The sequence below is a fragment of the Notamacropus eugenii genome, chromosome 5 (assembly GCF_028372415.1).
Source record: "Notamacropus eugenii isolate mMacEug1 chromosome 5, mMacEug1.pri_v2, whole genome shotgun sequence".
Lineage (NCBI taxonomy): Eukaryota > Metazoa > Chordata > Mammalia > Diprotodontia > Macropodidae > Notamacropus > Notamacropus eugenii.
This window is the reverse complement of record NC_092876.1, coordinates 341,690,395-341,705,919: the sequence shown is the minus strand read 5'-3', so window position 1 is coordinate 341,705,919 and position 15,525 is coordinate 341,690,395. Positions and strand designations below refer to the sequence as shown.

Genomic DNA, 15,525 nt, shown 5'->3' with positions numbered 1-15,525 from the left:
TGAAAAGGAAGGAGAGCTGCTTCCTTGTGGCTGGGGAGGATAAGAGAATTTAAACAGCAGGTTATTTTAAGAGAAAAGACTGCCTATTTGTAAGCTCTTAAAATTAAACAATTTACTATTTTTATTCAGATTTAATTATGAGACATTACTTCATAGTAATAGGACAGAGAATTTCTTTGAATTTAAAGGCTGAAGATTTTAGTTTTTCATTTTAGCTCCTGAAAGGAATGTTCACTTGCTATTTGGATAACTAAAGTTACGAGGGACAGTATACTGGGCTGAGGATCTAAGGATATAGGCTAAGCATCAGATCAAAAAACATGAATAAATATGAAAACACCCTAGGTGACTGACAGTCATCTTGGAGCATGAACAAAATCTTGTGGCTGTGTACTAGGGATACGGAGATTGGAGAAAGCTGTGGTTCAACATAGAAACCTTGGCTTAGAAACTCTTTTGGTTTGTTGGTAATGGACCCAGTAGGGATCAACTTTCAATGCAAATAAGGTATTTTTCATTTTGTCTTTTTCTGACAGCATGTGAATAGATCAATCTATGATACAGCTCCCCTACTCCTCTTCTGCATCGAATCTAATGTTCACATTTGACAACACACATGTATGTACCCAGAGACAAAGGAATGTCAAACAGCAGTTGAATATCATAAACTCTGGAGAACCATTTTCAAAACTCTATGATCTTTTCAGAAGGTTTACTTCAGTTGCATATTTGAAATATTTTGTATTTTTATTATAAATCTGGTAAACACCTCAACTGTAAAGCTTATCCTTCACTATCTAAAGAAAAAGCTTTTCCTTCTTTATCTAAAGAGACAAAGTCAGTTTCTGCTTCACAGGCCTACTTATCAAGTATATACTTTATAATACATTGGTTCTTGGTGACCTCAATTATCACTAGTGTCTGGGAACAAACAAGAACAGAAAAATAACATTTGTGACAATTATATTTCTTTAGGGAATTTCAGAACAGTTTTTCAAGAAAAAACACAATAAATAGGAGACCAGAAAAACTTCCCTAAACAGTAATAAAAAACACCAGAAGGCAAATAACAACATATTTTTTAAAATCTGTAGTTAGAGAACAGAACTATAATTTATGTAAATTAATATAATTAATATATAATAAGACATAATAGAATATAATTTATTTGAAGTTAATTCAGATACCCATTTCACTTTTGGCAATTATTCACAACCAAGTTCGTTTTAATAACAATAAGAACAAAATGACTACTAACCTTTACATAGTGTTTTCAAAGTTTGCAAGGCACTTTATATATTATAGAACCTCTAATATCTGGAAAATGCTTTGTAAACATAAAGGCACTATCTAGATACTAGCTATCAACATTTTTGTCTTCATTGTCTCATTTGAAAGTGAATGACACAATAAAGAATTTTTCAAGATAAGGGAAACCTGTCTAGTCATCTCTCCCTGTCTCCCATCCTATTCATCCTTTTCTATGAGGCTGCTCTGAGATGAGTCAGTCACCTAGGATGTTTTCCTATTTATTCATGTTTTTTGATCTGATGCTTAGCCTATATCCTTAGACCCTCAGCCCAGTAAACTGTCCCTCGTAACTTTAGTTATCCAAATAGCAAGCAAACATTCCATTCAGGAGGTAAAAATGAGAGCTAAAATGAGATAGTGAAGACAACAATGTTGAATTAACTTCAAATAAATTATATTATGTCCTATCAGGGCAGGCAGGGATAATGAAAAGAAAGAAAGGCTTTTAGCTTGCTTACAAGAGGAAAGGATGTAGGGATAAGGAATGCCATCTCCTCTCTCCCTTTTAAATGAAAGGATTACCTGTCCTGGGTAGAGTGTAACCACATGCCTTTGAGCTTTCAGAAACTGAGGAAAGTGTTTTAAATCAGGATTGACAACATTGACTTTGCTGAAAACACTAGATTCTTCATAGGGGATTCTGGTTGGATAAAGAAAAGTAGTATCTTCAGGAGGGAAGAGATGCCATCTTTTCCTAACCAGGGGAAAAAAAGATGATGGTTAATATTCTATGTAATAGATAATGTAAGGAAACAGTCATTAATTAATTGAATTAATATTAAAATAAATTCAATTCAAAAAATCATAAAATTTTAGAGCTGGAAGGGACCCTAAAGGTAACCTAATTTAAACTGCACAAATCTCTCTATACTACATCCAGCCTATATTGGAATGCCTTTTCCATTGTTGGTAGACGTGAATTTTTAAACATTTCTATCTTCTGCGAGCTAAAGTCTACATCCTTGTGAATTCCACCCACTGCACCCTGTTCTGTTCTATGGACTGAGTCTTCTCTCTGTTCCACAACATGATGGCTCTTTAAATATTTAAAGATAATTAGCAGAAGTGCCTTCAGGCTTCTCTCTTCCAAGATAAATGCAACCAGCACTTTCAACCATGCCAACTACGATGTGGTCTCTAGAAGTTTTATTATGCTGGTCATGGATTTCCCAAGTTAAAAATCTTATAAGTGAATGTCATTTAAGCAATGAATATGTACACTGCCTTTAAAACAGAAACAGGGGCTAACTATTGAAGGATGATGACCTACAGAAAAACAGCAAATTAGTCTGTCCACCTTTAATTTTTTTTAATTGAACTATTCAATGTAAACAAACACACAGACAGGAGGAAAAAGGAAGTAAACTGTAGGGAAAAGGGAAAAGAGAAGGTCGAAGGATGATGAGGTTCTTATTTCACTCTGAAGCATTGTATTTCAGTGTTAAATGTCTCCTTTCACTCTGCTGTTCATAGAAAAGAAACTAGGAGATGAGGGCAGAGTAGAAGAATGAAAAGGCTTATGGAGCACTGAGATGAGACAGTCAGTGTTAAGCTAATGTTATAACTGATCCGGATGTAGTTATCAGAGCAGTAACAATAACTACTGTATAAGCACTTTAAAGAGTGTGACACGGTTCACTGTACTTGAGCCTCAACATAAGGTAACAATATACAACAGATAGCACCAGTATTACTATCTTTATTTTATATACGAAGAAACTGAGCTTCACAGATTAAATTACTTGTTTAAGGTCAACACTAGTAACACAAGTACAAGCCCAATTCAGGTCTTCCTAATAAGTCTAGCACTCCAGTTAACATTTCCATGCAAAGTCTGATTTTTTTTTTTAAAACTCAAAAAATTAATGAATTTTTTTTTATACAAGTCACAATCTGCCTTCCTCACCACGAAACCCAAAAAGCAAATAGTTAAATGAAATATAAATCTTTGCTTTGCTTTTCAAACTTCAAAGTACATTTCTAAAATAAAGGTTTATTTTCCCATAAATTTGTGAAGGACTCTGATAGATGAGTGAAGTTATGGCTTCGGTTTTAGAAATATACTACTATAGTTTTCTATCATAAGACTTCGTATGTTACAAGAGTGCCCTGATTTTTTGTAGCATACTTCTGAATCTTTGAGTTCTCCCTCAGTTTACATGATTATCTATATCCTTCTGATATAGAGATGAAGAGATTTCACTAAACATGAAGCTAAACTTGAGAACTCTAATCATGTCTCTATCTTTGCTCAAGAAAATAAGCCCACAGGTTTGATTCTGCAAATATTTATTTCAAATTTCAAAGTCCATTTATTTACAATAGATTGGCAGCCTGATGTAAACAGATCAATAGATAGGTGTCTTGTTCATGGTGGGCATTAAATACTTGATAAAGGAAAAATAAAGAAGAGTCTAAAAAATGTAATGATGGTACTGAGAAATGTTTTTGCCCCTTCAAATATGTCCTTAATTTTTTTTCTTAATTAAAAAAAAAGACAGCAATGTTATTGGTAGAGAATATTTGTAGTAGAACCAGCTGTAATATCAAAGAAAAAAATCCCCCCAAAAGCTAGAAACAAACTAAATGCCCAACATGTGGAGAATATATCAAGAAATTATGGTATATTATTGAATTGGAATATTGTGTCATAAGAGATAAATTCAAAGAAACACAGACTTACATAAATTGAGCACAGAAAGCAGAACCAAAGGAACACACTAACTGGCATCTGTGTAAATTAAGTTATCGCTGACAACATCAATCATAATAAACACATAGAACTTTGTTACTACCTTGATAAAGTTAGGACAGACATCATTTTTTCTTTTAAGAATACACATGTATTTATGAGCACTGTTATCTTTTCACCTTTTGCATTTTCTTTGTTGTTTATATTTTGCTAATAATGATCTATTAATCACCAAATCTAATGAGCTTTTCTCAGTCCTCATCCTTCAAAAACTCTCTGCAGCCTCTGACACTGCTGATCTCTTGACACTTGATTCTCTCTTCTCTCTAGGTTCCTCTGACACCTAGCTAACCAGAAGTGAATAATGACTGCCATACAACCATACAAGAAGATCTAGTTGAAGTTAGAAAGCTTGTTTTTGTATAAGAGGAATATGATAGGAGACATAGTGCTGGACTTGGGAAAGACCTTGAAGCCTCAATTCTAAGCTCTAGAACTTGATCACTATAGAACCACGGGCAAGCGACTTAACCTCCCTGTGCCTCAGTTTAATCACCTGTAAAATATGGGCATCATATATTTAAAATAGGAAGGGACCTTGGAGATTATGCAGTCCATAATTTTATATTTCGGCAAACTGAGTCCAAAGACTATAAGTGATATGTCCAAGGTCACACAGGTAGTAGAGTCACACTTTGAATACAGTCTACATCTAGGACTCTTTCCCCTATGTATGCCATGCTGCCTCTAATGGTACTGCTATTACCTACCTCATAAAGTTACTGTGAGAAAAGCACTTTGCAAACTCTAACATAGTATTTGAATGTTCGTTGTTTCATATAAGTGAACCAGGCAGCACCATTCTGTGATGTCCTTTAGTGCTCAGAGACTCAGAGAGAAGGTAAACAGCATGGGTTCCTCAGGATATGGGATTAGCAAGAATAGTGGAAGAAGGAGGACACAAGGGATTTCAAGAGCAGAGATGCCATGCTGATGAATCTTTTGATTCATGGGTGAAGACTGTATAAAAATGAAGGTACAGTCAGAACAAGGTTGACACATTTGGAAAATGGTTAGAAATTGAGAATCCTAAGGTCAAAATGAGAGAAAGAAGCAAGGTTCGGTGGTAGTGAGGCCATAAAAAAGCAAGAGACTTTGCTGAGAGGGGGAATTTCATAATTCAAGATATCGGCAGCTGAGGACTCACCAGTAACGGTGAGGTCCAAGGTATGTCACTCCTATGGATAGATGAGGTCCAACTGAGGAGAGTAACATCAAGAGTGAAGATGTGCAAGCATTCCAAAGCCAGAGCAACAGTAAAGTCATCAATTTGAAGTCACTGAGAATGATGAGTTAAGATGGAGAAAAAGATAAGGAAAGTATTTAAGTCACTGAGGACAGAAGAGTGACAGATGGTAATGAAAAGTATCAGGTGTGGGTGACTTCATCAGATGGAATACACTTTAAAAGAAAAGTTGAGTGATGGTGGCAGAGGGTGGTTTAGAAGTGGCAGTGAAATAAAGATCACAGACCATAGATTTAAAATAATGATGTAACTTAGCAGTCATCTATTCCAACCCTCTCATTTGATAGCGAGGGAAAATGGGCACCAATCAGGTTAAGTAACTTACCAAAGGTCACACTGGTACAGGGCAAAGTTAAGAATGCTGGCTACTCTTCCTAGTCCTCTGAGTGGTAGGAACATGGGAAGAGGAATGTTCAGCATTGGAAGATGTAATGGGGAGGGATATCTTCAGTGCAGCAGTACTTGATTATAGTGAGGTTGATATGTGTTTGAATTCCACTTTTACTTACATGCTATGTAACCCTAGGCAAATCATTTACCTCTTTGAGGTTACTAATCTACAAAAGGGGGATAATGATGACACCTACCTCAAAGAGTTGTTGTATCAATTGAAATAATACATGTGAAGTGCTCTCCAAATCTTAAAGAACTACATAAATGTTAGTTACAAATACTACCACCACCACCACCACCACCACCACAACTAGATGAGGAAGACATCAACAATGTATAGCAATGTATAGCAAAAGGACAGCAGTGTTAATGCTACGAAATATTTCTAATAGAACCAGCAGTAACAGCAAACAAAAACGCCTCCAAAACTAGAAACAAATGAAGTACTTGACAAATGGGGAATAGATGAGTTAATGATGACATATCACTGAACTAGAATCCTATGTCATAAGAGATAACAAATACAAAGAATTCAAAGAAATACAGAATTACAAGAAATTAGTATAGACAGCTTCAAGATTTCTAGAGAACATGGCGGAAACAGCAGGTAAAAGATTGGATAGGACTGGGGAGGCATAGGGTTGAGCTGAGTAGGAAAAGAATATGATGTGGTAGGGAGAAGGATGTTCATCTTGGCAAGTAGTAGTTCTCAATGACAAAGTAGGGGCAGCAGAAGGAAAAGTGTTAAACTAGTTTAACTTAAATTTAGATTAGTTAAAATAAAAATATTTACTAGTAAATACTGCAGTGGGAGAAATAGGTAGGCAGAAGCTTGCAGGCTTGACTAGTTCTAAAGTTCAAATAAGAATGTTGGCACCTATTAATTGGCTTCATTAAAGTGAGAAAGGGTACACAGTATAGCCCAGAGGGGTGTGAGTATATCAGTGTTTTGATAAATATTCTGGCCATAGAACCCTTTGGGGCTTACAAAATACTAATTGCTCAGAAATGCTTGAAGGAAGGTCTGGGGCTATGAATTTCTTTTCCTGCCAATTACTCAGATAAATTTATCTTTTCAGGTTTCTTTGATCTCAGGTTTGTATCTCAAAGTTCCTACTCAGATCTGGTCTTTGTCTCAGATATGCTTGAAAGCCCGACATTCTACTAAAGGTCCCCTTTATTCCCCACAGTAGAATTATACTGAGTCTTGCAGAATAAATTATTATTGATGGCAAGCCCCTATTTTTTCCTTCTTAGAATATTATATTTCAATACAGTCTCTTATTTACAGCAGATATTTGCAAGGTCTTGTGTGATGATGTGATCAAATGAGATAGATCATCCTTGCAAAAAGCCCCAAGGCACAGTTCCTGGCTCAGAGTGGGTACTATATAAATGCTTGTTCCCTTCCTTTCTTGGGCTAAAAGAATAAAAGGAGGCAAGAAATTAGGAAATTAAGACTATCTTCATGGGACCCTTACTGGGAACATCAAGGCATCTGAAAAACAGTCTGGAAATTAATGTGCTACATCACACTACCTTCATAAGTATACTCTTGGTTACCTTCCTTGTACCTGGAATACTAAGTTACAGCCATAGGAATCCAAATGGCAGGGGGTGTTGGCTCCCACTGAACCAATCCACAATGAACTTTCTCTTCCATTTCTTCCAGGAAAACCGAAGTCAGACCATATTACATTCTGTTTTGGAAAAAATAAGTTACAATCAATGAATCGATCAACTAATTATTTGGTGAGTTGCATGGTTCATTTGAAAGTCTGTTGTTTGGAACTCCAGAGGCACTGTCCCTTAGATATGAAGCTGGAAATGGTGGTCTGGTGGCTACCCAACCCACAGAAGCCTACTGAACCTATGAACTTTATAAAGTATTAAAATAAAGAATTCCAACAAGCCAACAATAACCACTTGTCCTTGTTTTGAAGGGAAACTGCATTTCAAAGTCCAATTCCAAATGAAAGGGGCTCTTCTCCCCACTGCAGTATAGTCCTTCACACTTTTGGGGTACTGGGGATACTCACGTTTCTGGGTAAATCACTTCTGAGGCAAAATAAAACAATAAGAAACTACACAGTGGCCATATCCAAAAACGTATCTCTTTTTTTGTACCTTGTATTAATGACTTCTTGGTCAGAAGGTGGGTTAATGTTAATCATAGGCCCTCTGGAAACATGTCTGGTCACTGAACTGATTGAAGTTCTTAAACTTTTCTCTCTTAAACTTTTTTCTTAGAAACTCTGATCACTACAATGACTAAACACAATTCCAAAGGACTCTTGGTGACGCAAGCTGACCACCAGCAGACAGAAAGATGATAGACTCAAATGTACAGAATGAAGCACATTTTCTTCTCTCTATGATAATACAGAAATTTCTCTTGCATGACTGTACATATTTGTAATGGGTTTTGTTTTTCTTGTCTTCTCAATGATGAGGGAGGGGGAAGAAGAGCTTTGGAACTGAAAATAAAATAATGTTGATGTCCTTCTATAAACTGTTCTGCTGTCTTCAGTCTGTGTCAATACTATTAGCTTGGTTTTGTAAAACATTAAACATTTTTAACTACTGGCATTCAAGAGGAAAGATATGTAAATGAAAGAGGGTAAAACTGCTTGCAAAGAATTTTGACTTTTAAGGAGTTTTTAAGGCTTTTAAATTTTTCTTATGGTCAAATTATTATCCAGATGAAAAATAGGATAGTGTCTTACCTGCAAAACTTCTGTATTATCTTCAAATACCCTGGCAAGATATTTGTAATCAGCATAAGCCCAGAACTCCGAATTATCATAATGGCTAAACGGCCCAGCAATGCTAACACCTTGGCCACAGTTCCAGGCCAAAAATTCCTCAAGGGTAGCGTCTACATAACTGCACATAGTTTCAAACTGAGGAACTGCAATGTAAGTGAAAATAGTGTTAAATGTATACTGAATACCCATCCCAAGAATAAAAATGGAAGTTGATTTCAACAATTACAGTTTTAGCTTTCTTTGAATAAACTACTATCATGAGCTTCTTTATTAGAATAAAAGTAAAATGATACTGCAGCAGAATAGTCTGTACCAAAACATTAATGATTAAGCATAAATATGACAAATTGTCATACTTTGCTTTTCAAACCTTAACATTCAAGAAAAGTAAACACACTGCATTTCAGTATTTAGATTACACTGTCAACTTCTGTGTGCTGTACCTCAAATACAGACATAATAAAGCTGGGGAGGATTCACTTAAAGATAATCAAAATGTTTAAGGAAATGCAGTGGCTTTTGTGCAAAATGAACATTTTTGTCTGGAAAAATAGTCTCAGAAAGAATGTAATGCAAGTCTATTAAATTCTCATGTGATAGGATGAAATAAGACTTGTTTTCCTAAAGTATTAGAACTTGGGGAAAAGAAAGGAGGGAAGGGTCATCCTTGAATCTTAAGGAAAATAAATGGAAAAGCATGGTGCTATTGGGAACAACACCATGTCAATAGGGAAAATTTTGGTGCCTGAAAGTGGATGAGAGAAATTCTCTCCTGAAAGAGTGTTAAAAAGGACTATGGATACAGAAAGTTGCATATGCTGTTAGATGTGATCCCATATTACTTGTTTAATAATTCTTTTTATTTGTTATAAGTTGATGGTGGGAGAATATATTCAGAAAAGACTTTGACATGAAACCAAAAGGTATCAATAATATTTATTATTTAAAAATTAAGTCAAGGACTAGGTTCAAATCCCAGCTACTTAATGACTGTGTGAAATTCAAAACATCAATCAAAACATCAATTTACTTCTCTAGGACTTAATTTCCTAATATGTTAATGCAGAAGTTAGAGGAGATAATTTCTGAAGTCCATTCATATTTCAAATTCTATGATCCTGTGATATGAATATCTCCACAACTCATAGCCTACTATTTCAGAATCAGTAATAATACAACTTAGGTAGAAAATGTGCTTTATCTTAATCTATGAAGAAGTAGCCTTTAAAAATAAATTAACAGTTTAAAAAGAGGATGTTTAACCTACTTAGAACTTCAACACAATGAATGAAAATAGATGCTATTCATACAAATGCATCTTAAACATTCATTAGTGTAGGTCCTATGGGACCTTGTTAATAGTTCAAGGTATAAAATAGACTTCAAAGTAATAAGACTCCATTTCTTTAAAATATTATTTAATTCAGACTGGCCTTCCCTCCATTTACTTTGATTCTCTGAGGTGTTTTTTTTTTTTAAATAATAGGTAGTAACATATGGAAATTACACAAAAACTACATAAGATCTGTAATAAATCATTAAGGAGGACCTATGGATGTTCCACATACATTTCTAATTAATTAAGGTGACATTACGAAGGGCATCTATTCAATTTTCCAAAGGACAGAATAATGAGCTAGACAAACTGCTACTTCATACAGTTTACTGTTTAGATACTCTGTTAGATACTGTATTCTTATGTATTCTAGGAGGCTTTTAACATAGTATTAAATAAGTGTATGTTTCTGTCCCCATATTTAGTCCTCCCTTATTCTGGTCTTTTGTTCTGAATCTTAACTGCAAAGCAGCAAGTGTTACACCATTTAACCTGTGGGGGCACACTGTAAATATGAATTGAAATGAATGTAAAATATGAACCCCGGTAGAGCTTTCAAAAGAGAAAAGACATCTATAGGGCAAGAGATAATTTCCTTGCCTAGAAATGAATGAGATAACCAGAGTGCATTATGATATGAAGATTCATCTATAACTTCTCTATTTTTGCAAGGTGACAAATGGCTCTATAAGTAATCAAATAATTAAGTCCTTTCTTCTCCCCACTTCCCCTCATTCAAGTTCCTATACCTAAACAAGACTATCTAATCACACTTATTCCTAGTCCCTTATTAACAGACTAGGGATCCAATAAGGTTTATGCAAAATATAGTTCTTACACAACTTTATAGAATGACTGGCCAACAACTCAAATAACACTGGATGTGCAATGAGTAAATCAAATGCATCTGACAAACAGTCCTGCCATATGTTATCACTGCCCTTAGTTTTTAGAGGTGGATACATTTATGTGTAGTTCCAGGAAGAGAGACAAATACCTAACAAGCAGTCTCTTTCACATGACCCATACTCCTATGATTTCCTGTTAGAGGCCATGACATGTATGGACTCAGCTGATAAATGCTTTATAAATGCTAGTTTTTATTTTCATTGCTGTTATGATTATGATCTTTCAACAATAGTGTTACACAGGAATGCTTCGCTTTATACAGCAGATTGTATACATGCTTGGGAAAAGCTGTGTGCACCCCCTGAAAATGTGTAAACAGATATTTTAAATGTGTCAGGGGCAGCTTTTTAAAAATAATCACTTTCCAATTTATCTTTTTGGGGAGTACAGCTTGTTGCTGAGGGCTTGGCCATAGTATTTTAAGATTATATAGCATTTTCCTTGTTCTTTTTCTTTTATCAAGGTGAAAACTGAGGCTCAGAGAGTGAGAGTGACTAGCTCAAGGGTCACAATCAGGAAGTCTCAGGTTTCAGTTCTAGGGCCCCTCCTCTTCTACATGGCTGCTATTCCTCACCTGACCCAGGCATTTCCTCAGCTGTTAAAAAAAAAAAAAAAAAAAAAAACAGGAGGAAACTGGACTAGATGTTCTCTGATGGTCCCTTCCAACTCTAAATCTATAAATAGGTTTACTTTCTTGTATTAATGAGGTATGTTTGTAGGGAGAACCAAAACAAAAACTGGCTGTTAGATATACTTTTATATATTCTTCCTTATCTTTAATGAGATAAATTAAGAATCTCCTTTTATATTACAAATACCTTCATTTTCAATGAAAAAATACCTATTCATTTAAGCAAGTGCTTCGGAACTCCTGTGATCTTCCTAAGTGAAGCAGACCCCAGAGGTGTGCTGTGCTGCTCGGGGCTACAAAGGAGGCAGGCAGCGAGAAGCTTTCACTTGGTTCATTTTTATTCTGTTCCCTCTTTTCTGAGGAAAATTGCCTTTGGAACAGTTCTCCCAAATTATCTAACCAGGCTTTCCATTTGCTTTTCCTTTTGCCCCTTTCCTATTTCCTAAAACACAACATAATGGAGAAACATGGTGGGGAGATGATGAGACCAGGACACTTCTCAATTTTTGCTCTTTTTCACCCTAAGACTTGCAGCTACAAAAGCTCATGAAAACTTCTATTTGCAGAGTGTTAACTTTTGTGTGTCATGAACTTCTTTGTAAGTCTGGTGAAGTCTAGAGATCCCTTCTGAGAATGTTTTTAAATGCATGAAATAAAACACATAAGATTGGAATAGAAACCAATTATATTAAAATTCAGTTATCAAAGTATTAAAAAAAATTTCAAGAACCCTAGTTAATTAAGAATCTCTGTACTAGAGTAACCTTTATTCAGAAGCTACATATATCTCTGGTTGTTTAAAAACAACAACAAAAACAAACCACAGGTGGTAAAATAGTTTAATAACACATTCCTTTAAAAAAAAAGCACGTAGGAAAACAACTGTTTATCATGTGTTGAGTAATCATTTCAATAAGCCTGGCAATATTAACAAATACTGATATGCTCCACAGACTTCAGCCCTAAGTGAGTCACCTAATTAATAGAACATTAATTAATAGAACAACTTGCCCCTAGGCCTAATGGAGCACCATTTTTCAGTCAAGCTCAGTTATCCCAGAAAAGCCTACATTCCAGCTACTCTACTTTTTGCTAACCCATGCTAACCCTTTTCTGTTACTAATCTCACCAAATGCAAACCAAAAAATTCACCTATCAATACAGAGTGCATATTAAATTCACTACTTATTGGCTGCTGAGATGGCAAGGGATAATCCATACAGCTGTCCTGAATGCTCTACCTAGACAGTCCCAGAGCACATCTCCCATCCCATTTCCAGCTGGCTCTCCTAGTCATCTTCCTGCCATCTGTTTTCAACTTTGGTTTCTACCAAGTCTGACAACAGGGTGTTAATCCACTGCTCCCCTTACTGCTCTATCCACCCACCATCCCTGTGAATTCCCAGACCAAAACTCCTTTCCCTGGTCACCATTCTCCGATATGTACTCTTCTCCTAACAGAAGTAAGCTCTTTGAGGGCAGGGACTATCTTCCTTCTTTATTTGTGTCCCAAAAGGGAGCAAAGTGCCAGGCACATATTAAGGGTTTAATAAATGCTATCCATTATTTATAAAGTCCTATCCCTTACTTCTATAATGGTAGTGATCATTCTCCCCACTTCAACCCCTCTTCCCTGATCCCCCTCCCAAAAAAAAGTGTTCCCAGTCTGCTTAAGATACATTATTTCCTCAGGGCTCTTTCAAAGCACAAATGTACTTATTCTTCCTAGAAATTACCAAAGACAGTTCACTGACCAAAACACACAAACACAGACACAGACAGACACATGCACACACACTCAGACACTCAGTTTCAGACCAGGAGATGCATGGCTGTTGGGTAGGGTCACAGACCTACTTCCAATGGTTCTTCACTGTTGTATGACTAATGCGCAGAAATCTTTTTCCAAACACTTTAAATCTGCTCTACCACTTAGACTGTTGATAAACAAAGATTTCTTGACATTAGTAGGCAAATAGATGTCAATGCCTTACTGTTCTGATGTGTCCCCTGCTAACTGTCTCCTCAGCAAGAGGTACTCAAAGATAAGATCATAAAATGTTAAGGGAGGATGAAGGTAAAACAACCATACTGTTGATATTAGTCTAACAGTGTTACTTTTCATATCACTCAACACATATTAGATGTCAACATACAGGAATGCTTTACTTTTAACTCTTAACTGGCTGTACCATAATAATTATGAGCCTTTTAATTAACTGTTGGTGTACTTTGCTGTGGGGAGTGCTATGGAAGGAAATGGACAACAGCTGCTCAGGATGGGTAGCCATGGATTGATGGCCACGGATGGAGGAAACACGGAAATCAATGAGATCACAGATCCATGGAGGATTAAGAGGGCTATGCTGCCCTGACAGCTATCATTATAATGGTTTTGTGCCTCCCTACACACCCCCACTCCCACCCCATCTCCCATTCATTGAAACATTGACTATAAATCCATCTGCACTACTTCATCTCCCAGAGCTTCAATATGACTGGCTCCTTGGTGCTACCCCTTCCTTCTACTCACATTGGACACACTACCTAGCCCACCACTAGAATACAAAGGAATGAATGATGGAATGGGAGATCTTGCAACTCAGGTACTTGTAAAAGAAAATTCTTTCATTCTTTCTTGTGGCAGTTGGCAACTGATATATAATTTCTTACTTTTCTGATTTTGCTATCATACTAATTTTACACTGTATATTTAAAAAAATTTTTACTTTAGGCACATGAACTCCTTCTTTTCAAACTTTATCATTAATGTTCTGGCATTTTTCACTAAGGCAGTTTAGGCAGTTGCTACCTTTATCTAGCTGACTGTCAAGTCTGGTATTTAAGAGGAAATTCAGCTAAGTTAGTATTTGACAGTTTATAAATAAGCATGTTTCTGAGGTTGTCAAAAAGCTTCTAGAAATTACTCTTCCTAATCAAAAACAGAATAGTCAAATATAAAAGAAAATAAAATATGGACATGTAGCTTTGGGCTCTTTCTATAATATGCTACAATTCAATACTGCATGCTGATCTTTGATAATTATCATTAAGTGTACCTACTAGGCTAAAGAAATTGACTCATAAATTGCCTAAAAATGTTTATGTATCACAGATTGGCTATTTCCAGCTTTGAAAGTCTATGATCTTGCTTCTTAAATCAAGAATAAATGACTATTTCTACAAAAAGGAATTTGAAGTTTCTCATATAATAGCAGAGAATTTTAGGCATTTTAACCTGGAGAGCATAAGTTTGAACATTTAAACTATAGGAGATTAAATTCACATTGGTCTTTAAACTATCTGGAAACTCTTAACAAGTATAAATATATGCCTCAGTAATTTTTTTTAAAAGGATGAGACAAATTTTATATTAATTCTTGTCTGATATTTAATCTAAAAATAACAAAGTTGTAGAAATCAAGGGATATTACTTTTCAAATGACCAATAATATGACTAGGGGTAAGGCTGGGAGAATAACAATCACAGATGGAGAAATCTAAGTGTTAAGATTAAAGAGTTCCAAAATAATAAGGACTTTCTGGTGGTAATAAAAAGAAGAGTGTCAAACTCACCATTAGCAGTTGACAACTGACTATTTAAGGTAAGCATATGAGGTGCTTCATATGCTCAAGTGCTCTTAATTTTTTTTCCCCTGGGCCCTGCAAAGAATCAAGTGAAAAGAAAAGGGAACAATAAACTACCCTGTTTCAACAACCAGAATGCACATAGAGGTAGTGGAAAGATCTCTACAGTATATTAAATTTTCAATTACCCAAGAACAAATTATCTACAACTAACCAACATTTCCTGGATGTCTATCTGTACTTCACTGTGACCAACACTTTGAGGGAATATACATAGTCTCAGTGTCCAAGGAGCTTCCCACTTACTTTAGCTGACAAGATTCTAGAATACATATAGTATCGCACCAAATTATGTGATAGAGATTTACTCAAAGTTTAAAAAAGTAGGTAAGCAATAAAACCTGTTACTACAATAGGGGTATGTGTAAGATGGGTTATAACACCAATTCATGAATATCTTTGAAAATAATCTAGGCATGCCAGTGGAAAAGAGGCATTTTGAAGGGAAAAAATCAGTATGACTTAATCACTGACTGAATAGAGAGTAAAAGACCAGATGAAAAGTCTTAAACTCAAACTGAAAATTACACA

General features: G+C 35.6%; 1 protein-coding gene across 2 annotated transcripts in view; it reads right to left on the bottom strand.

Moving 5' to 3' along the window:
• HSPBAP1 (HSPB1 associated protein 1) overlaps nt 1–15,525 on the bottom strand; it is a 50,991-nt gene that overhangs the window by 9,243 nt on the left and 26,223 nt on the right. Inside the window, exons 3-6 of one of the 2 annotated variants that reach the window (XM_072613792.1) lie at nt 14,923–15,009; nt 8,429–8,613; nt 7,266–7,402; nt 1,834–2,005 (exon numbers count right to left, since the gene is read on the bottom strand). In XM_072613792.1, the coding sequence (XP_072469893.1) occupies nt 1,834–2,005; nt 7,266–7,402; nt 8,429–8,613; nt 14,923–14,959 (531 nt within the window). In that variant the 5' untranslated portion in view covers nt 14,960–15,009. The remainder of the gene's footprint in view (nt 1–1,833; nt 2,006–7,265; nt 7,403–8,428; nt 8,614–14,922; nt 15,010–15,525) is intronic. The other variant, XM_072613791.1, reaches the window with a different exon arrangement.